The sequence below is a fragment of the Zootermopsis nevadensis genome, unplaced genomic scaffold, assembly GCF_977971745.1.
Source record: "Zootermopsis nevadensis isolate Lab colony 2312 unplaced genomic scaffold, Znev_1.0 Znev_ptg000018l, whole genome shotgun sequence".
Taxonomy (NCBI): Eukaryota; Metazoa; Arthropoda; class Insecta; order Blattodea; family Termopsidae; genus Zootermopsis; species Zootermopsis nevadensis.
In genome coordinates this window covers 996,780-1,020,474 of record NW_028259150.1, presented here as the reverse complement: position 1 = coordinate 1,020,474, position 23,695 = coordinate 996,780, and the positions used below count along the sequence as shown (strand labels likewise).

Genomic DNA, 23,695 nt, shown 5'->3' with positions numbered 1-23,695 from the left:
GTAGGGACCAATGGAAGTGCATTATTGGGGTGGTCAAGGCCTGTAATAGGCTGTAGAGCGTGATGATGGTGGCCAGCACTACCTCTCTTCCTTTAGTTAGGAACTTTGAATATAAAATTTGTAACCATTTGTATCCTGTGCAAATCTAAAATGATGTTAATTGATGAAAGACTCTCAGGTTACAGCCTTTCACTGTCGCAACACATTTAATCGGTGCTTTCTACGAGTTTTTCTCCTTTCCTAAAGACTATGCTGAATGTTGATCGTGAAATCATTTGACTGGGACCAATTGTCAAGGTCATCGAAGGCTTCTTGGAGCTCCTATTTGGACTTGGGTGCAAGGACAGTCTGTGTATATGTGCAATTTTGCCAACCTATGACAATGAGTTATCACTCTTGATATTAGTCTTAATCTAAATAACGAATTAGATGGCTAACGGAACCCGTAGGTTCATGACCGAATTAACCAAAGCCCTCCACCGGACCGTCCTGGGCAATCAATGTAACGTCGTGAAATGCTTGAGAACAGTCACCAAAGACCTCAGCAAAGAGCGCATTATATTATTATTATTGTTGTTTAGTTCATCTGTGGTTAAAGCCCTGCTTTACCTGTGGTTAAAATTCTACAACTGTTGTTCACTACTTTCAAGAATGCGATTTTTATGCAGTTCTTTTGTGATTTTTTACGAAGTGAATATGCGTTGCGTCGTGTAAAATACAGTTGTTTCCTCTGAAACAAAAGTGTGTAATGGCAGACAGCTAGTTACTTGTGTGAGCGCGTCAGAAATTATGGCTTATTTTGTCCAAGTAGTTACGAGACATAACCTTTCGAAGGCATGCAGTATCACGAACAAGCTCATAGATATAAAGTTACTTTCAAAGCAGCATATTCGACATCTTCCCAGGTGGTCCCACAGAAGACCTATTCGAGTTATTTATGGAGAAGATTTAAGCAACGACCAGGTTAATTATGAAAAGAAATTGAAAATTGAAAGAGAGAGCATTCAGTCTCTAACGAAGGACCAGGAAGATCTGCTTGAAAATGCGGATATGACAGTTAAGGATAAGGAAACTGTAATTGATATTACTAAATCAATTAATACTTCCTTTTACAAATCTACCGCAAACGTAAATTATGATACTAAACATACAAAGCTTGAATCAAAGCTGCACAGTACTTGGGATCATGTAAGTGATGAACCGAAGGTATCTAAGGTAGAAAAGTCTCAAAAGAGTAACCTACAGTCAAATACGAGAAAGGGGCGGAAGTTGGAGGCAAAGCTGGAAAGGAAAACCATTAAAGTGAAAGAGAGTGCTGTCAGAGCAGGAGTACCTGTGTATACCAAGTTACAAGATAATGATCCTAAATTTAGGTGAGTAAATAGAACCAGATCTGGAGTAAAATTTAAAGCATGTGTCATAATATAAAGCAACATAATCGATCCTAAAAGTTTTATAAATTGTGTTGCATTGAGACATGATGCTACCAGATACTGTAAGTGTAATGTGTGCAAAAATGACAAAATTCAGGCATCCCGTTGTGAAGTATATACCTAATTTGACTTGATTTTGTGTGGGTACAGTAGGTTTTGGGTGATGTAGCCCTTGTTAAGGCATTTGTAAATTGTATTGTTACCAGAAACTTGCATCTTACAAACATAGTAGGGAAATATCATAAGGCACCATGGAAATCTGGTACCTGAAATTTTTTCATGGCTGTATACATTAATATAAGATGAACAATTAAAAATTAAACACAACTGTTATTTAATATTGGGGAAATTGTTTTAGAGAATACAAGATTTCATGTCTCTCTATGCAATAAAACATTAATGCTGTACACTGTAACAAAAGTTAAATCTACAATGTTTTGTAATATATATCCTGCATCTACTTCCATCTTCTTTAATCTGCATTATTTAATGTTCCTCTGCTATATTTTGAATTGTTTGTAGTATTAATCATCTGTTTATTTTAACACATCTGATAGTGTTACATTCTTAAGTCATAATATAGGTCCATAGAATTTCAAAGTGTCACTGCACTTTAGTTGGGCAATTCTTTTGGCAATGAAAATCAAACCTGTTTCCCATATGGTGACAAGTACTCTAGAGTGGTGCATAAATCTGCCATTGCACAACCAAATATGTGTTTTTTGTATCAGAAGAAGTGTAAGAAATGATAGACTATTTTTACATTGTTTAATATCTTCATTCTGAACTACTTCTCTTGTGTTATCATGGCTGAAACAAAGAGGTGATGGCCTATCTTAAGTATTCAAATGAAAGTGTACAGTAGACAGAAAATGAAGCGATAACACATATTGAGAGATAACCCTGTCCTTTCTTCTATACTGTCAGATGTGAAATTATTAAGCTTAGGCTGTAGAAGTAGCATGTAGGCATTAAGGAATGTCTTGCTTTTCTAGTGTTTTATAGTTTCTTTGGATAACAAAATACAATGTATTTTAAAAGTCAGTGAATCAAAATGCCACTGATTGTGTCAAAATTAATAGACAAAAAAAAATTTCAGTTATAATATACATATATACAAGGGTACAGACATAGATAATTCCCTACTTGATGCTGAACCCAAAGGATGATACAGTGAATAGTGGTCACTGTGAAAACATACTGTTATGTTATATAAATATCACTCCATGTTTATTGTGATCAGAAATGTTTAGCTAACCCTGTCTGCATTTTTTACTTGTTTAGCATATGTGTATTCATTTCCCATGTTTTTGCATTTTCAGCAATGCTATGTTAATTGCAAAGTCAAAAAACAGGAAGAAGAAAAGAAGTCTCATTGTTCTTGAGGGGAAAAGATTAATTAAGGATGCTATAGAAGCAGGTTATGTTCCCCAGATGGTTTTCTTCAGTAGAGTTAAAGATGCTGGAGATCTCCATCTTCCTGATGGTGTTCAGTTGTATAAAATTTCATACAAATCAATTTCATTGTGGTCAGACGTAACCACATCACCTGGAATTTTGGGTAAGTGTGCATTAGTAATTTGGATTGTTGGTTTATACAAATTAATCATATACAAACTTTCTAAGCCCTGTTGAGCATATGAGGAAAAATAATTCTGATTTTGCACATTTTGTCTCTACAAGAGCTGGTGACTGCATTTTGGGATGTTCATGGCGTATTTGTTGCTGATTTCATGGAACGAGGGGCAACCATTAATTCTGAATGTTGTATTGAATCCTTAAATAAGTTGATGAAAAGATTCAAAAGAGTTTGGAACAAAAACCATGCAATCCTTTCCTTGAAAACGCTAGACCTCACATCAGTGCTCGAGCACGAGAAGCGGTAGAACGTCTGGGTTTTTCCATCTTGCCTCATTTCCCACACATCCCTGATTTGGCACCGAGTGATTATTAAGTCCTCCCTGAGCTCAGGGATCATGTATGGGGCCAGCATTCTGGGTCAGATGAAGAAGTGAAATTTGCTGTGAGAAAATTTTTTTGAAAACAAAACTCAGAGTTTTACAAGAACGGATTTAAAAAAATTGTATATTGTTGGTGCAAGTGTATTGAAGTAGAAGGTGACTATGTAGAAAATTAATGGATCATTTTGATGAAGAAACTCTAAACTTTGTTTCATTAAATAATTCCTTCTCATTCATGTTTTATTTATGAGGAGGCATTACTTTTCAGCCCACTCTTGTAAATCTCATTAAGATTTTTAACCTTATTTGCATAATTTATTGATTGGCGATTGTTTAAGAAAATAAAGAGACTGTCTATAGGTTTTTAGAAACACAGTATCTTATTATCAGATTTATTTATATTAATAGACTGTCCTATGTTAATACAGCTACAACTTATTTAACTTTGTGGAACTTGTCAGCAACTGTCTCGTTTATTATGATGTCATATTGTAATGCCAGAAAACTTCTGTTACACATCCACTGTGTATTTGCCTCTATGTATAAACACAGATCCCACTAAACTATCCTAGCTTTTAGATGCAGGATCATGAATTGTTAAACCTGTGGGAGTAAGAATTTGAATTAAAAATATATTATTAGTCAGTACAACATTTCATAACATACACATAAAAATTCACTTTTTACCTGTAAGCGAAGATGGTGCATGAAAGTTTTGTAAGGTATAGTATTGTTCTGATTAATTATTTTAGTGATTTTTAATTTTACTTGTGACATACTGCTGTGTTATGCGTAAATTTATTATTTTATTTTTGCAGTCAAACACATCCCTCCCACAAGTTGTGTTTGATTGCAAAAATAAAATAATCTACTGTAGTTATATCAATGATGTTTCAATCACTGTGGATAAAGAAAGACTGTTCCTGTTTGTCCTTCACTATATGTAACTGTCTTCTTGTCTTCATGGGTAAAGCATTTTAATGTTGCTGCTGGTAGTTGTTTTCTTTCCATCTCTCTTGTACAGCCTTGTACTGAGAAAATTGTGTTTTTGAAAATGTTTTCAGGTATTTTAGAAACCCCATCTGTTGACAAAAAGAAGCCTGGGAAAGATGCCTTGCCTTTAACAATTATCTGCGACAATATTCGTGATCCTGGAAATTTGGGCACCATTCTGAGAGCAGCTGCAGGAGTAGGCTGCCAGAAAGTGATCCTTACAAAAGGTTTGTTTATAACTGATTAATTAACTGCCACGGTGGTCTGGCGGTTAGAACGCTGGGTTTGTAGTATTGGGGTCCTGGGTTCGATTTCCGGTGGTGCTCAGATTTACAACTTGTGTTGGGCAAAGCCATGGTCTAAGCATCACGGAGTTTTCCTCCGGGGTTTCCCCGCTTTCTCCGTGGCATCCCAACAATTGGTCCACTTTCATCTCATTTCGCAAAAAGGGGGTCACAGCAGGAGCGTTAAATGTCACAGTCCCAGTCAAACCCATGTACTGATGGGTCGTGAATCCTGCAAACCACCAGTGCACACCATGCTGAATGGTGTGTACTGGACATGAAAAAAAAACTGATTAAATACTTTATAATATTAAGCTGATAAAAGACCTAAGAAAAATAGGAAAGATTCTGTTTTTATACCCATAATAGGCAATGAGGGCCTGGAAAGAGACCATGTGGGACATGGAGATGATGTGAGGACAGTGTGTGAATGAACTATAGTAGTGTCTATAGCCAGTCACTATATTGAGTGAGCTATCTTGGCTCATGACTAATATGTAAAATGATGTAAATTCTTAACATTTTTCATGGTCATAAAAACAGTTGAAAGTGTTGAATAGAATGACTAAATGATTGTTAAATATTTCATGTAGAAGAAAGAAGAATGTCATGTGCTATATTAAATATACTTTAATTTTTATGTTGTTCATGAATTAATTAAATATTTGCATGGTAGCTGGATGAGTCAGCACATATTTACAGCCTCTTATATTTACGATATATGGAAAAATCCTGTATGCGAGCCACTGATTGCTGACCCCTGGCCTATATCTTTCAAGTGGTCACTTTGAGCTTTTATGAACAAAATTTTGTATGCATTTCTGATTTTTCCATGTGTGTTGCATGTCATACCCAGCTTATCTTCCTTAGTTTGTTTATCCTAATTATATTTGGTGAAGAGTTATGTATTCATTTTTTATTATTTTTATGTTGGTGTTCTTCACATTGTAGAATGAGTGAAGAACACCATATGGACCTGTCTCTGCCCGTTTGTCTTGCATTTTCATACTAACAAGGCAACCCACATTACCTGGGAACACTGTTGAAACACATTGTTACACAACAATAGGAACTGAGACCATTGGTCGATACATTATTAATGTTGTATTTTTTAGTTTTGGTATATTTATTTTATGGCAAATTAACATAATCTGCATACACCGGAAGCTGATGTGACTCATTCAGTTCCAGTCCCTTCTAAAAATATAATTCTGGTTCCATATTGACAGAGCTTTGTCCCTTGGCCTATGGAAGAATTAACTGATGATGATTATAATTTTTAGGATGTGTTGACCTCTGGGAGCCAAAGGTGTTAAGGAGTGGTGCAGGATCCCATTTTCGAACTGCGATTGTCAGTGGTGTAGAATGGAATGAAATAGAGAGACACGTGGATAGTGAAGCTAGTGTGTTTCTTGCTGACAACAGTGGACAGATTCTGGATGACATCCAAGAAAAGGAAGAAGAAGAAGAAAATGTTGACAACTCCAATGAATTAATACGTGGAGATGAAGTGAATGTAGAAATTTTAGAATCTCTGATGTACAAAAACAGGCTAAGCAGTATTCCTGTTATACCATACTTTGCTGTTGACTATGCAAATCAGATTTCTGTCATATTAATAATTGGTGGGGAGACCGAAGGTTTAAGCATTGATGCATTCAGATTGGCCTCTGATAGATGTGGTGTCAGACTTAATGTTCCATTGAGTAATAATGTTGAAAGTCTTAATTCTGGTACAGCCTTGGGCATTATTGTATTTGAAATAAAAAGACAGTTTCTGTCAAAATTCCACCTGAAAGTTGGGGAAAGAAGTGAAGACATGGAGAAAATTCATGTGCCTAATGTGTAATGCACTCTTGTCTCTCAGTGGCGTAACTATATTTGTAGTTCATAAATAATAAAAGAAGTTTTTCTTGTAATTGTGTTTCGTATGCGTATGTACCTACATTTAGTTTTGAATTATTGGATCATTTTGGAAGTATTGTACATGAGCTTTGTAACAGCTGCTTTATCATTCATGGAACATTACTCTTTCGTAGCTATAGTGAGCCTTTAAAGCAAAAGTTTTATAAACCGAAAACTATTAGAAGGCGACCGCTGTGTAATATTTCTTCACTCATCATTTGGTTACAACAGTTCTTGCTCAACAAGAGTGCTAACATCTGGTCTGCTATTTTGTGATTATGTTGCAGAAATCCATTTACTTGAGCAATGTTTTCATCAGTGCAGGTTGGCATGACATGTTGTCATCTTCGGATCTTTCCATTTAATTGTGGAAAAGATAATACCGCTCAGAAATAGCTGAATATTAGCTGAGAGCCTGCAGTGTTACCATAGGAAAATTCGGCAAATGCTTAAGTTTATCAATCTTTTTTGCCCAAAAGGTTATAGCCCTGATCATTTGGTGTGTATCATTGAATATCATAAGAAGAAACTGTCATTCTTAAACATAAAATCATTTTATTATATAGTATTATATGCAGTAATTAGTTTAAAATATAACTGTTAGGATTTTACACATTCATTATTCATGAATATAAATAGCAGGTGGGCCATATTCATTGTCAGATTACTTGTAGCATACATGTATCTTCCACATACTTGAAGACGTAAACAGTTTCCTGTAGCAGAGTTTCTGGCATTTATAATTCATCCTTCTCTAAAACATAACATACAACTCATCTTTAAAATATGATGGCTTTAACTGTGCTTCCAGTACAGGCAGCCCTCGATTTACGCCGGGGATGCATTCCTGGACAAACCGGCGTAAATTTAAACTCTTTTATAATGTAAATCAGTGGGAAGTAAATGACATGCGTTTCCAGCACCCAAACATTGACGAGTAATATAATGGCGTTACATTTCAAGCTCTCAATAACGTAAATAAGGGAATTTAAAAAATATATTTTATACATTAAAACTTTGCATACCGTGTAGTGTATTAGAACAAAAAATAAGCAAACAAACAAACTATTAACACTAGTGTCTTTTTTATAGTGTTAATAGTTTGTTTGCTTATTTTATATTTTATACACTGATGTTAAAAGTTTAGCAATGGTATCCTAAGAAGGAAGAGGTAAATATTATTAATAAAATATTTTAATTTCTCTTCTAATGAATAAGCTTATGAATTGCTTTTACTATCATCTTGTTTATTAAATGTAATTATATTTTAAAGTAATGTGAGATCACAAACTGAAAATTCTACTTCATATGTTCATCGCCGTTTATGATTATTTAGTCTGTTCTTAATTCTGAACATTCTGTGTAAATGTTTCTCGACCTTTAACGTGTGACGGCGCAGTTAAATAGCTCCACGTCTCACCACAAAAAAATAATGAATCACTGAGCGTGACTTTGCATGAACTGTGCTTACAGCATTCTATAGTCGGCGCAGTAGTTTCTGGCCAGTGGAGAAGCTAGCGGGGCTGGCGGACGGGCCTACTCTGTGTACCTGAGATCGCACAGTCAGTGTACAGGTAACCCTCGATTTACGCTGGGGATGCGTTCCTGGACGAATCTGCGTATATTGAAACTCTTTTATAATGTAAATCAATGGGAAGTCACTGAAATGCATTCCCAGCACCCAAACATTGATGAGTAATATAATGACATTACATTTGAAGCTCTGAAATAATGTAAATAAAATAAAGGGAATTTAAAAATATATTTTATACACTTACAATCGGCAATTTGTTGGTCCCAGCGATTGACTGCGATTCTTTCATGTGATTGATGTGTACAGTCATCTCTGCTGTTATGCGATAGTTGCATACATGTAAGACGCCGACCTATAGAAAATCGCGTAGTAAAAATAACCCGGGTACCTCCGCAGAGATTAAATTAGCCCTTTGAAAGTTTAAAGGGCCAGGAATGAAATTGCATAAGAGCAAACTCGCATATGCAAAAGTTTGCATTTCACAAACAGCTTTTACCGATTCATCGATCTCATTGGAGCAAATTGAATTTTTTCTATGTGCATCATAAAACATAAAGTTTCCTTTTTGTGTGGCATAGTCTGTTCATCTATTTTGACTGTGAAAACTTTGTGCAACACTTAGGTATCCAAAGGAAGTAAGCGTTGTTGTGTTACAAAATGAACAATTTCACAAATTTGGAATGAAGAAACAAACTGTTGCCCAGCAATTTATGTTGTTTTGTTTACTAAATCTGAAGAACTCCATAGCTTCCCTTACATTTTAGAATTGAAAAGTAGGAAACACTTAAAAAGTCAAATATAATTTTATTATGTGTCTTAAAAGTTTCTTCTCTACTGGCGTGCTGTTTCCATAATGAAAACTTTGTGGAACGCTTAGGTATCCGTAGTTAATTAAGTGTTGTGAAGCAAAGTAATTGGGAAAGAAAAACTAGTATATACAAATGAGTCAATTAGATTTGGGATCATTGAATCTATAATTGTCCATGTTTTTAAACAATTTTATGTTTGAAATCTTATACCAAATTGTCAAAGTAATTGCAGAATTACTTTAGCATATAACTCTAATCAAAACAGACTGAAAGTCAAAATTCAGGAAGTTAAGCTTAATCTGCATACTTACATATACCCTCTTCCCTTTCATCCACATAACTTATTTAAAATGTAAATTAACTCATCAAAATTCACTCTGGAATTTATTATTACGTCTCAGGAGCTTCTCATTTACAGTTCTCTTCCTACCTGTCTCTTGAATTGTATGACTAGGTCTAGAAGCCTTTATCATAGGAAAAGCTTGACATTCTTGCGTTAATCACGCATCACTAAAGTCTGATAACTCGTCATCATTTAATCATGTTCGCTCCCTTTCTGACTAGCTAAAAATCATGAAGGCATGTGCACACACCAAAATCAATTGCAGTAAGCGCTTACATAATTGGATATAAGTAATTACCGTTAAGTGAGTCTGAAGTATGTTCATCATACAGTCTCAGTTTAAACTTTGAAATAGGATAAAATCATGTCAGAAGATATCAATTGGAATATGCTCAGTGTTGAATGCCACTGTATAATGTAGCCAATAATATAGCAGGAATATATTACTGTATGTAAGATTTGAGGTTTTCACGGCGGTGAGTATGAAGATTTCTGTCTTCTGGGTTGTTGCGCTGTGTAGTCTGGTAGATGTTTACCAACGTTTCAGAGGTCATACTGCATCTGTCATCAGGGCAATGAATATGACGACAGAGGCAGTACGACCTCTGAAACGTTGGTTAACATCTACCACACTACACAGTGCAACAACCAAGAAGACAGCAATCTTATTACTGTATGCTGTGTATGTTATGAAATGTTACACAGGGTCTCAGAGTTATTGGCTTCTCAGGAACCACTTTATTCCAAGGCATTAGAAACATTTTAGTTGATTCTGTTAAAGAAATGGAAACTTCATAGTTTTCATCAAATTATTATGTGTTGACATCTGAATGCATTATTTTATACGCTATCTGGCTCAGTAGATACATTACTTGCTCTGATACCTGTGATAGGAATCAGCATTCTTACAGAAATAATGTTAGTCTTTTTTAACAAACGAAAATTAATTTTTCATTGCTTTCTCCAGATGGAGCACTTTTACAGTTCTCTAATATTCCTTATCTTACAGTGCTAATAGAATTTAACACATTTTTCTCAACTCTGTAGTATGTATTTACGTTTCAAATAAACTGTATTAAAATACAGTTTTTTATATCAGGAGGGAGGAAGGAAAATTTAAGAAGACATTCAAAAAATCAAACGAGTGCAATTTGTGACACTCCCAAGTCAAGAATTAAGAAATGTCAAAAATTGTGCAGCAGTAGGCAAGTTTATCATTAAATTCACCATGATGAAGACAGCTGGATCACAACTTCTGAACAAGTTCATTTCCTAATTACTGGAACAAGATGTTTTTACTTAAAACTGAATTAATTTGAGGCAAAATATGAATAGGGACATCCAGAACATGAAGCAGAGATGCTAACCACTGCATTACACTTCTGTTTACTCTCTGATTAATAGATTTTTCAGTTATTTAATGACACTTTTAATTACAGAGTGCATATCATCACTTATGGAAAAGTCATTAAATGCCATCTTTATCAAAATCCAATTATCTAATGCATCAAACTGAAGTTGTTCACAAGTAAGCATATAAAAGTTTATAACTGAATGATGTCTTGATATTTTGCTAGAGGAACAGAGTTTGACATTTTATTAAGAATTTAGATGTAGCTGTGTGAAAAGCTGTAAGATTAATTTTGCTTCAGACCTTCTTGAATTCAGTTAGTGACTTCTCACATGTCCTGATGTATTGTCATAAAATTGTTAATGTAATTATGAATAGTAAGTTTGGAAGGAATTGAGAGGAGATGGTAGTTGGCTGTTTGAAGGTTATGGCGTTCACCTAAAGAGTCAGTACTGGGACAGGTCTCAGTCAAGATAGCCAGTAACCCTATCAAGATTCGAACCGATTATTCTCTAAAGCATTTCCGATTCACTAACCTGCTCTGTTACATTTCCTGGGGTTCATTCAGTCATGTGGGAAAGTTATGAGTAGACTGCAGAGATTACGAAACAAGAACGGGGATCATGGAAACTCACTGGGATTTGAGATTCATGGAGGTTAGGTTATTTTCGTAGGTCTGTGATAGTCAAGGCCGTCTTCGCGTAGATAATTGACCTGCCCTGCCCCAAGGGATAAAAGCCACCACTCTAAGTAATTATTTTCTGCTAGTTTCGTACATCGATTTTCCACAAATCATAGAAATGGTGCTCTTGGAAGGTAAGAAGGTATCTGCACTGACGTCGCCTCAGAGCAGCGACGGCTAACCAATGATAATGAAGGGCAGTTTGTTTGGCACGTCAGAGAGGAGAGAAATGGAGTGTTGTTTCCCCAACGATATTTTGTAATGTCAGAAATCTTTGCCAATTCATTTGTGTTAATCTGTCAAATACGTTCGAACACATCCTATTTAGCACAGAAGAACTACTCTTTGACGTGGCCATAACTTGTAGCCCTCTACAGTATGCATTTACCACTAACTGCGTGGAGCAGACTCCTTAAGAAGCTGACAGTCACTAAGTTATCCAAGACATTTTCTGTCTTTATGAAAGTCGAAGACTCATTACCATGTTCACAAAGCCTGCCAGTGGTTTCTGTCCAGAGCTGGATGAATCCAGTGTACATCTATTTTATTGCTTCAAGATCGATTTTAATATCATCTTCCCATCTACGTTCTGGGCTTCCAAGTGGTCTCTTCCGTTCAGGATTTTTCGACTAACATTTTGTATGCATTTTTTATCTCCGCTGTAGTTGCTATTTGTCCAGCCCAACTTATTCTCCTTAATTTGTTCAGTTAGTAATATCTGATGAATTACGATCTAAATAGAAACCGATGTGAGTTCATATGTTTATCGAATAACACCGACCATATTATCTTATATAACTTTGTCACACGTGGTATGGCTCCGTGGAAACATCACTTAATACGAAACGTTTTATCTTTACGCACTTAAAGGCTTTGAAAGCGGTGTAAGCACGTGACTCTTCAGTAAGTGGTTAAGAGTGGTACACAGGTCATATAAATTTCTGTCAGCTGCTGTATATTTTTTTCGGTTGAAACTTAAGGGACATATTTGGTTTATTGGACGTTCTTTAAGTGGAAATTCTGAAAGCTGTTTGTTTAATCTCGGCACCGCGTATGTGTATTGCTATATGAAATATTCTCACTTATTCCGTCTGCTTTTTAAACAAAATATTAAGACATATAAACATCTGTGTAGTATACTATTTCGCGATATCTTATACTAAAATAAAATATTACAAATGTTTAAATGAAGAACTTGGAAAAATATTGTGAGAAATTAATTGTTAATTGTAGCATACAGCACAATGAGGGACCTGCTGGTGTTGGTCTTCTAGGGAGGGATGAAGTTGGAGACAATATGTTTTTGGGAACCGTTGGTAACTAAACATCGACATCTTCTCCGCATTGAGAACTTCAAACCCCATACAAGAAATTCGTGAATTGTGAGTTACCTACCATTTCTTGTGTAGTCAAATCAAGGCGATTGCTGTGTATGTGCTGGAGCATGTAGATCTGCTGTAGTGGAATATTTTTGAATACCGAAAAGTTATTAAGATGAAGGATAACATTAAAATGGATGAGGTAAATGGATTGAAAGGATGGGACATTAACGTTTATCGATAGATTGGGTAGGCTACTTTAGATTAATTTAACACACTGTAAGTCATACGTATTATATTAATTTTATTTATTTGTAGTTATTTAATGACACTTTTCATTAACTTAGACTATATATCGTGGAATGAATAATTAATAGTTAATTGGAAAGGATGTGACCTAATTAAAGATACTATCCCTGGAGGGACTGAGGAAAACCCTGAGGATAGCCTGTCTTCTGGCTAAGGATTGAACTTAGGAACACCCCCCCCCCCCCAACACGAAACAGGAGTTCTAACCACGACGGTAGGTATAATATTTTTTATTAGGCCTAGTAAGAAAAATGAAACTGGGATTGTGTGTGTATTGCAGTGACTGTACCTTATTGTAGAGTTGTTCTGTCTCTCGTGACTGATTTTCAAGGGTTTATTCGCTCTCTCGAGACGAATTTGCAGAGAGTGCCTTGAATTGTGATCATTTCTTGTTTCCAAATTACTTACTCGTAATAATAAATCGTCTTCTCATATCTTCTGAGCTTAGTGACTTCTATATTTTAAAGGTCGTTATTAAATACTCTGAAATCAAGATGTTATTAAAACAAGGACTTTATTAGAATTTAGATGGGATTCTCTGCTGTTATAGCAACAGGAAAGTTCATATTAATTATCCATGTATATGTAAATATTAGGCGACCGTCCATCCCACTCTGTTCCTCCAAAACGACGCGTCGTGAAAAATAACAAGAGCAAAAAATTCCTCTTCGAGAGACAACCCCGGGAATTTTTTTTTTCTATTCCGAAAATTACATATTTTCTTATATAATGACATAAAGAGATCCCGAAAATGACGTAAAATTTGTAAAGCAATATTAAATACATATTTTGGGATCGAGGATATCAAATGAACGGCGCAATGTCTGCCTTGTGTTGAGGACGTATTGGGCCAGAAAGCCTGCCGTGTTTACAGACGTGTTCCTGGTTTACCGTATTTCTTTCAAGCGAATGTCTGCTATGTACCCTGAAAATGGCCACGTATTTCTTTTTAATACACCTAACTGGCGTACATAATCAAAATTTGCAACATGTCATGTAATCTATTTGTCATGAGGACATTGTTTTATTATGGAAAATGCTTCAGTAGATGTGTTTTCCTATCCCATAATTTGCCTGGAGGGACTGAGGAAAGTCACGAGAACTCCTCAGTCTTCGAACGGATATTTTAAGAAGCAGGAGTGCCTGCCGATATTGTTGTGCGCAAACTACACACAGATGATAAATAATTACTTTTTGTACATGTGCCTTTCTTCTCTGCGTTACTGAACGGAGAAAATGTTTTGCATAAGAGAAAATCCCTGCAAGGTGAAGTCGTTTCTGGTGCGGTGCGGGGGGAATGTTTACTGCCTGGTGGACTAGAGGGCTGCTATTGGTGGGAAGTGTGATACGTCAGAGTTTTACGCTACTACACACAGACTGAAAACATCAAGCAGTTAAAAGCAGCTTTTAGTGAGTGCACCTGTACTGTGTTCTGTGGGTGTTGTGATAATATTCTAGATTAAATCACTGTGCCACTGTGAGGTAATCTTAAAGCTGTACCCACTAGAACACATGAAAGCCTATCGTCTGTTGCCCGTTCAGTGGTTGTGGAACGAATGCTTTAAGGATCGGTCGTCACTCGCTGCGAAATGTCGCGCATGCGCGTATAACCAATTCCTAGCAGGGCCTTTCTCCTGGTCTGCGGACTGTAGCTGTGGGGGTCCGACCCGCGGACCTACCGAATGCGGCTTCAAACGCCGAGTGCCATGTGGTATTCGTTACAAACAAGTGAGTGTGTGCGATTTAGAGAGATTTTAGAGTGGAAACCTTTCATCACGGCAGAACGTATTTATCCATGTGCGTGGTTCGGTATGCGGACGGCAGGTGGTCCCGCGGCAGAGGATCTCCGACCCGACACAAAAACACGACAGGTTTGTTATGTGCAATAATGCGTCATATCCTCCGTATATCCACTTACAGGAAGAAACAGTGGCATCTGGTATATAAGTAACTAATTTAAATATTTATATACAAAGCTATTGGTTCAGTGGCGGATTATGAGTCTAGGTAGAAGTGGGAGCCAGAATATTGCGTAGGGTTTAAAGGTTTAAAGAGGAATATTGTCACACGACGTGTTTATTTTCATGTTCGATCATGTTTATTTTGTATTGTTTCACTGATATATTAAATTATATTATGACACTTTTTTGATGTGTGTGCTCTTCTGATTTCTGAACTTGATGAGCTTTTGCTCGTTGGTACATAAGAACAATCTGGAATAGGCATATTGCATACTGGCTAACCCAATGTTCACGGTGAATTTATTACAGATCAAAATTTGCGACTTCTTTGATATTAATTTAATTGGAATGAATCTTGGATTACTTTATACTACGTTCATGTGTTAACAAGTTTTCTACAACGTGCATGCAGTGTTTCTCACACTGTGGATCGCAACATTCTTTGGAGACGCAAATTATTATTTTTTTTTGGGGGGGGGGTTGTTACCGTCTATTTGTGCTCAATTTTCTGCTTTACTTGTCTTGCATGCTATACTTGCAATTCAATACACTACTTCAGGACAATGAGTTGAAATGGATTAAGCGATTGATGCCGAAGCTTGCCTAAACAACACTTCAGAATTCAGCCCGTATCGCAGATAACACTTCATCATTATGAAGTTCAGTTTGTTCATTCAGTTTAAGGAAATAATCGCTGTTTGTATTGAAAGTCATAGGAAACTAGTAAATGCAAACTGCAGGAATCAGTGATTGTTTAATCAGGTGAGACATACAGGGTGATTCAAAAAGGACTTTACAACTTTGAAAGTGTATAGAAATTTATTCAGAAGGCTTACAGAATCGGTTGAGGTGTCATTTTGTAGAAAAACAAATCAAGTTTTACCTCAAACAGTCATTTTGGTTCGATGTGATTGCCATTGGTGATACTGCAGACATCCCACCTGAAATCAATTTCTTGCCAAACACGATCCAGCATATCGGGTGTCACTTCTGCAACTGCGGCGGTGATTCGAGCTTTGAGCTCAGTGAGATTGGCAGGTAAGGGTGGAACATACACACGATCTTTAATGAAACCCCATAAGAAAAAATCGAGAGGTGTCAAATCTGGAGAACGAGGTGGCTATGCTATCGACCCTGTTCGACGAATCCACCGACCTGGGAAACGGTTATTGAGGAAATCCCGGACTTCTGTGAGGTAGTGAGGTGGTGCGCCGTCTTGCTGGAAGTGAATGCGCCCTTTTTGGTGATCTTCGTCTAACTGTGGTATGAGAAAACTTTCGAGCCATTTTCAAATGCACTGCCGCTTGCGCTCGAGGTGACGGAATTCGGTACTACAGCACAACGTGAGTCAAACTTGATTTGGTTTGCTACAAAATGACATCTCAACCGATTCTGTAAGCCTTCTGAATAAATTTTTATACACTTTCAAAGTTGTAAAGTCCTTTTTGAATCACCTGGTAGAATTACTACTGGGCTTTAAAGGGTTAATGTTGTCTTATCCTATATGTGTCGTGCTGCTACTGTTGTGGACAAGGAATTAGAAAGAATGAGAAAGCATGCCCAAGTGGAGTACACGCACTTTGCGTGGAACCTCACTGGCCATGGCATTCCCTTAAAGCTCTGCAGGTACCACGCTGCACGAACAGGATTCTTTGTGCTTTGTTACCTGTCATGTAGATAAATGCACCGAAAAGAGTTGTATCCTTAATGGGATTAATATTTTGTGTTATGTACTAGGCTAATTGTTTTGCAGGATGATTATTTCCCGAGAAATTTGACAAGGTGAGATTTAAGTTTCTCACGGCGCCGAATATGAATATGTATTCTGGGGCATTGCGTCCTGTAGTCTGCTAGAAGCTTACAGATGTTTTAGACGTGCTTTCCGTCTCCATCATCAGCGCGGTGAGCATAAAAATATGAATGAGGACGTTATTCCAACTGCATTATATTCACACTTTATTTCATGGAAATTGACCGTTTATTGTGTGTCGTTCTGAGTCCTGTGACCGCAAATTACACTTATGGGCGTGAAGACCGGAGAGTGAAGTTTCTTCACAACCCCGAAAGCAAACGTGTTTACACGATTAGTCATATACATAACACATCCGGTTTACAATGTCTGTTTTATCCGTCACATAGTCATCTAAGTACTGGACAATATGTCTCGTTTATGAGTATGGGTGTGATGTCACGATGTTATGAACCCTGATGCATGAATATCCTGAATGCTGGAATATATCTTGGAGATTGATACTTTTTATGTTAAAAAATTGTATGAATTGCTTTGATAATATCTTGAAGTCTTGGATTTTATCGTGGGTATAATTAAATTATACACGTCTGAACCCGATTTATACTATTCGCTCTTTATACAAAGCGCAAGAAATTGACTCTAATTGGGACGTTGTGTCTGTTTCATTTCTGACTGATCGGATGTGGATGGAATTTGGCATTGGGGGTCTACGCTGCAAGTTACAGTGTTGTCTACCGACATCAAATCTTATGTTGCTGTACCAAGTGTGGATGTATACAGTATTACTATCGTATTTTAACAAATTATAAACGTCGCGGCCGAATGGTTGGCACTCCTGATTTGTATTTAGAATATATCGGGTTCAATATTGGCTATCCTGACTGAAAGTCTTCGTTGTTTCCCTTAGTTCCTCCAGGAAAATTCCATGTTAGTACCTTAAATAATACCACGACCATTTCCTTTCATATTATTTCCCTTTAATTATTCATTAATCATCAAATAACTCGACGCTCTATGGTATGAACTACTATCAGCGTCGTTGAATACACCACCTCTCGTAACAAAATCCGATGGTTCAACGCCGCTAAAACAAAAGCCCAGATGTGAATTTTATACTGAAATTATTCATTTAAATTCACAGCATAAATTTCATTGCGGTTTTAAGCTTCTAACAATGTACCAGTCTTCTTTCGGTTGGAAACCGCCACTTCCCAAGAAATTTTACCACGAACAGTTTTCATGTGTTTCTGTCCCCCACTTGAGCTTTATTTTTGATAGTCATATTATTGTTGTTGCTGTTTTAGTAGTTTTCCTGCACCTTCCTGCCTCATCTCGATACGGTTTACGAATCCCACAAAGCAGAATCATTACGTTGTCCAGTAATGAGAACTCAGCCTGCTAATTAGGACTATGCATGTTACAAGGCTGTATTGAATTCCTAAGCTTAACTGTTTTTTATCGCTTGGTTATAACGACGCTGTGGCCTGTAGCTTCGAATATGTACGTAAGAATGATTGTGTTCATTGTCACGTAAAGCATAGTAGAACTTGGTAAGAATTAGGAAAACAACGAGGAATTAGTCGCTAGTGCTCCGGTCGTTGTACAAGTCAGAGGGTTTCTGCTGAATTAAACTCGCTTGGTGCTAGGTTTATTGACATTCCTTCCAGAAAGATGACCTTTCTGTGGGTTGTAGTACTAGTTGAAGTGGGCGGGATGTATCGCATTTGTCTGTTACCCATCTGTTGTGCCTTCATTAAGCGATGATGTCATTTCTGGTTCATCATAATGTCAAAGAACTGGATGTTATGATGAATTGCTACGTAGGACAGTTGCTAGCCGCTGTCAACCTCGGGCGATTATTCTGACAGGCATTAACTAACTAACTAGATGGCTTACCGAACCCGAAGGTTCATCACCGAATTAACCAAAGCCCTCCACCGGACCCTGTCCTGGGCCAACAAAATCCAGTTTCCTTCAACTCCTATCTCCCATAGATCCCGCCTGAGATTATCCTCCCATCTACGTCTAGGTCTCCCCAGCGGTCTCTTCCCTTCAGGTTTCCCAACCAGTACCCGGTGCACACCTCTTGTCCCATCCATGCGCGCTACATGTCCCGCCCATCTCACTCTTCTCGACTTAATCACCCTCACAATACTGGGGGAGCAGTACAGATTTTTAAGCTCGTCATTGTGCAGTTTTCTCCACGCCCCATCGTCTTCCCTCTTAGGCCCAAATATCCTCCTCAACACCCGATTCTCAAACACCTGCAATCTGTGTTCCTCCCTCTGAGTGAGAGACCATGTTTCGCACCCATACAAAACAACAGGCAAGATTATTGTTTTGTATACTTTAATTTTCAGGTTCTTAGAAATCAGACGGGAAGACAAAATATTTTGGACTGAGAAGTAGCAAGCATTTCCGGAATTTAGTCTCCTCCTAACTTCCTCACAAGTATCATTTTGATTTGTTATTGTTGTTCCCAAATATTTGAACTTTGTAACCCTTTCAAAGGATTTATTAGCTACCCTAAGATAATTTTGCCCGCCTGTCTTCTGATGACGAGATACTAACATGTACTTAGTTTTTTCTGAATTTACTTCCAGCCCCACTTGTCTACCAGCCTCTAGTAAAACTTCTGCGTTCCTCTTTATTGTATTTATATCGTCCCCCAATAAATTAACATCATCAGCATATGCCAATAGCTGATGTGTCCCGTTCAATTGCAAACCCTCCTGCCTACCTTGGACCTTCCTGATGGCGTATTCTAGCGCAAAGTTAAAGAGCAAGGGAGACAAAGCATCTCCTTGTTTTAGACCGTTCTTGATGAGGAATGTCTCAGATACATATTTACCTACTCGAATTTTGCTGCAGGTTTCATTTAAGCACATTTTTATTAGACCCACTAGCTTCTTTGGTATACCAAATTCAATAAGAATATTATATAGCACTTCTCTCTTCACAGAGTCATAGGCTTTTTTGAAATCTATAAATAACTGATGTACAGTCCCACCGAACTCCCATTTTTTCTCTAGTATCTGACGAATGCAGAAGATCTGATCAATCGTTGATCTGTTTCGTCTGAACCCACACTGATGATCCCCAATAGTTTCATTCGCATATGGGGTTAATCTTGCCAAAAGAATGTTGGATAGAATTTTGTATGAGGTTGATAGCAGCGATATTCCTCGGTAATTACCACACTCAGTCTTGTCCCCCTTCTTATAAATAGGAATAATTATGGATTCCTTCCATTGATGTGGCATCTCTTCCTTATCCCAAATTAACTGAATAAGCTTATGGATCCTCATATGCAACCCTTTGCCACCTGCTTTAATTAATTCGGCCGGAATCTGATCAATTCCTGGAGATTTATAACTTTTCAACTTCCCAATGGCTAGTTCCACTTCATCTAAGCTAGGTTCTGGCACCAACAGTTCAGCTGTATGCATTTTAATCTGTCTAATATCACCAGTATTATGAACATTTAAGAGCTCGCTAAAGAAATTTTTCCACCTATTCACAATTTTTATTGGATCTGCAAGCAAATTGCCACTATCATCCTTTACCAAATTAGTCTGGGGTTGATATCCTTTCTTAAAGTTATTAATGCCTCTGTACAGGTCTCTGATGTTTTTTTCCTTATTATTTGTCTCAAGTTCAGCAATTTTGCCCTTCAGGTATTCCCTTTTCTTAGTCCTAAAGGTTCTACTAGCCTCACGTCTCACGTTACATAGATTATCCGCATTTGTTTTGTTTGGGTTCTGCAACCATTGAAATTTTGTTTGCTTCCTTCGATCTATTAATTTTGAACATTCTTCATCAAACCACGGTTTATTTTGCTTTCTCCTGTAGTATCCTAGTTTCTCTTTTGCTGAAATTTTGATGCAGTTTCTGACATTTTCCCACTCCCTGTTGATGTCCACACTTTCATTATCCTCATTTGTCTCTAAAATTTGAAACCTATTCGAAATTTCAACTTGATATTGTTCCTTTGCCTCTCCCTCACTTAATTTTTTCAAATCAAATCTTTCTGTGTCAAAATTTTGTTTAGTTCGTCTACTTACTGAAAGCCGCTCCCTCACTTTTGCTACCACCAGATAATGATCAGTGTCGCAATCTGCTCCTCTGAATGATCTCACATCAATTACATTTGTCTGCCTTCTCTTATCTACTAAAACATGATCTATTTGATTGTGTGTTCTGCCATCTGGGGAAGTCCAAGTGTATTTATGAACATCACGGTGTGGAAATTTTGTACTTTTTACAATTAAATCTTTTGACGTAGCGAAGGTCACTGCTCTGACGCCATTATCATTACTAAGTGCATGGAGACTCTCGCTGCCTATTGTGGGTTTGAAGACATCCTCCCTCCCTATTTTTGCATTGAAATCTCCTAGCAGAATTTTCATGTGATACTTGCCAAATGTATCAAATACTGATTCCAATTCTTCATAAAAGCTATCCTTGATATCATCGCTTTTGTCTTCAGTTGGGGCATGAACATTAAGGACAATGATGTCGCACCAACGTCCTTCCAAAATTACGTAAGACAACCTGTCACTAACAAATTCTACTCTCTTAACTGCTGCCCTAATTCTGCTATGAACAAAAAAACCCGTCCCTAGCTGATGATTGTCATTCCCCTTTCCATAGAAAAATGTAAAATTGTCCACTGGAATCGTGCCCTCCCCCTCCCATCGCACTTCCTGCACTGCCACTAAGTCTAACTTATAATTACCTAATTCCCTACACACTGATTTCAGTGCCCCAGCCCTATAGAGGCTCCTAATGTTCCAGGTACCAAATCTCATGTCCTTTTTCAATTGCCGTGGTCGTGCCAAAGAGTCCGTCCTGATCCGAGGCTTGGTTGATTTTTTCGTAACATATATTTTTTTTTAAAGGTGAAAGGTTGTTAGCCCTACACCCAACCCCCAACCTGGAGGACCAGGGTATCACTCTTAGTCTAGCGCATCTCCTTAGACCTGTCCGGCTTGGGTGACCCTACCATGAGCCGAAGCTCAGGCCGGCATAGCCCTAAGGGTCATTTGAGCACGCAAGCCTCCTCACCCGGCAGATTGCCTTCGACAAGGTGGTGATACCTTCGAGAAGGATTCTGACAGGCATTAGCAGAAATAACTCTGCTCACTGTCGTGTTACTTTATGCTGTCTTCTGTTCTGAGTAGTAAGGCGAAGACATTGTTCATCGAACGAGTAGGGGAACAAGGGATAGTGCCAAAATTGTTATACCTCTATCAGGAAATGTTAACCGCAAACCACACATGGCATATCACGCAGGACTTTTTCTGTGGCACTATGATACTTCTGGCTGGCAGATAACTCACTGGATTATGAACATTTTCTGACGGCGACTGGTCCGAAGACGACTATCTTCTGTGTTGTTGCAGCGTGTAGTCTGGTAGATGTTTAACGACGTTTCAGAGCTGCTTGCTGCCTTCCTCGTCGGTGAATAATTTTCCCTTCTAGATTACTTCTATGGAAGCATGCCAAATTCCTACCGAGGCTTTCAGATGTGTGACAACGAGCTTCTTAAGGGGAACAGCTTAAAATGCATTTTAATCTTGTTTTCAAAGAAAACGAGAAGGTAGCCTGTTTTAATTCAAAATAGCACACAGCTCTGACTGAAAATTTGCTAGTATTGGAACATTTTATTAGGTTTTTAATCGCACGCCGTTGTGTCCATTAACGATACTATACGTCCCAGTAGTTTTTCAGAATTTATGAATCTTGGTTTCAGCATAGGCCTGTGTTGCAGGAAGAGCGAAACAACAAATGCTTACGAAATGTTCAGTCGAATGAAAGGGATAGCTGACAGAATGAGACATAGATGAAACTATGATTTTATGACGGATCATAGAGATACAGGTTGCGTAGTTATTATCTGAACTCAAGTTCGCGAAGACAGGGTCCAATGACGGAGTTTCACCCCAACAAGAAAAATCCCGAATAATCGAGTACTAACACACAATATCCTCGGAAAGTCTAAAGAAAATAATGTGTTCTGTTAGTTGTACAGGCGCAGGTAATCCTGACAAACAAATGGATGGAGTTCGATGAAGTTACATTTTATCTGTGATGTCAGCACCAAGAGTTCAGTGGTCTGACCAGTAGGTCACTTATGATACAAATTATTTATAACATGGTTCCTGTGATACGTCTTGTGATCGTCAAGTGAATGGTAAAACTGCCCCGACCTTCACAAAATATGCCATATACTGTTAAAGCACTAACGCTGTTTGGTTTCGTCTGGTTCTCATGATACCCAGCGATTTTATTGAATGTTGAATATTGTAATGTAGATTCAGTATGTTTTCTTGACATGCGCTGAGTTTTCCTGGTAGGATATTGAAACTATTCATAGTATTTTGATTTATATTTACACATAGTTGGTTTTGGAGCACAAGACCACTCTCCTTGCAGTCGACTATCAGATTGTGGGGCACACCTTGAGCTCTTATTACAGTTACATTAACTTCTCACTAAATATTAGAATTATGAATGAAGTATGTGTAATTGTGTTAATATGTGTGAATCTACATAGTACGGGTATGCTGGATAGACATGAGATGAATATTTTACTTAAGTTCTTTAAATTTACTCCATATTAAAACGTAAATTACGTATTAATGAGATCTTGTTGTATATCTTTACGCTTTTCTTTTTGTTAGATAGGCCGCTTTCATCTAAAGTGTATTCTAATGTAGAAAGATATGAACAGAATTAAATTCGCCCGATGGACTTCAGATCTTTTATGCCATATTCAAATGGAAATCGGTGAATTGATTTCTGAATATAAAGTCTTGTATACAATCCGTGCAAATTGCGTCGTGACCCTTTAATTCTCCACAGACCTGCATCGCTTGTCTACCTTCAGGAGTGGCCCCTAGCTTTCCCTCCTGTTTGAACCCCACTGCTCTTTCGCTCTATTCCACCCCTAACACACACACACACACACACACACGCACACACACACACACGCAGTACTTTGAGGGTAGCTTCATCTCCGAGGTTCGGATGAGCACTCAGCTTAGTTGAGTATT

General features: G+C 37.6%; 2 protein-coding genes across 5 annotated transcripts in view; both read left to right on the top strand.

The window, feature by feature from the left end:
* The first annotated feature begins 561 nt into the window (after positions 1-561).
* LOC110827457 (rRNA methyltransferase 3, mitochondrial) lies at positions 562-6,590 on the top strand. The gene is made up of 4 exons (XM_022059156.2): positions 562-1,373; positions 2,756-2,994; positions 4,459-4,614; positions 5,955-6,590. The coding sequence occupies exons 1-4, from the start codon at positions 790-792 to the stop codon at positions 6,518-6,520; spliced, it is 1,545 nt and encodes a 514-aa protein (XP_021914848.2). The 5' UTR covers positions 562-789; the 3' UTR covers positions 6,521-6,590.
* A 6,029-nt stretch (positions 6,591-12,619) lies between these two features.
* Positions 12,620-23,695, top strand: part of dtn (transmembrane protein 132C dtn) — a 357,458-nt gene continuing 346,382 nt past the window's right edge. For 2 of the 4 annotated variants that reach the window (XM_022059193.2, XM_022059197.2), the window contains exon 1: positions 14,564-14,794. In XM_022059193.2, the coding sequence (XP_021914885.1) occupies positions 14,719-14,794 (76 nt within the window). In that variant the 5' untranslated portion in view covers positions 14,564-14,718. Of the gene's footprint in view, positions 12,678-14,563; positions 14,795-23,695 lie in introns of those variants that run through there. The other 2 variants (XM_022059196.2, XM_022059195.2) reach the window with 2 other exon arrangements.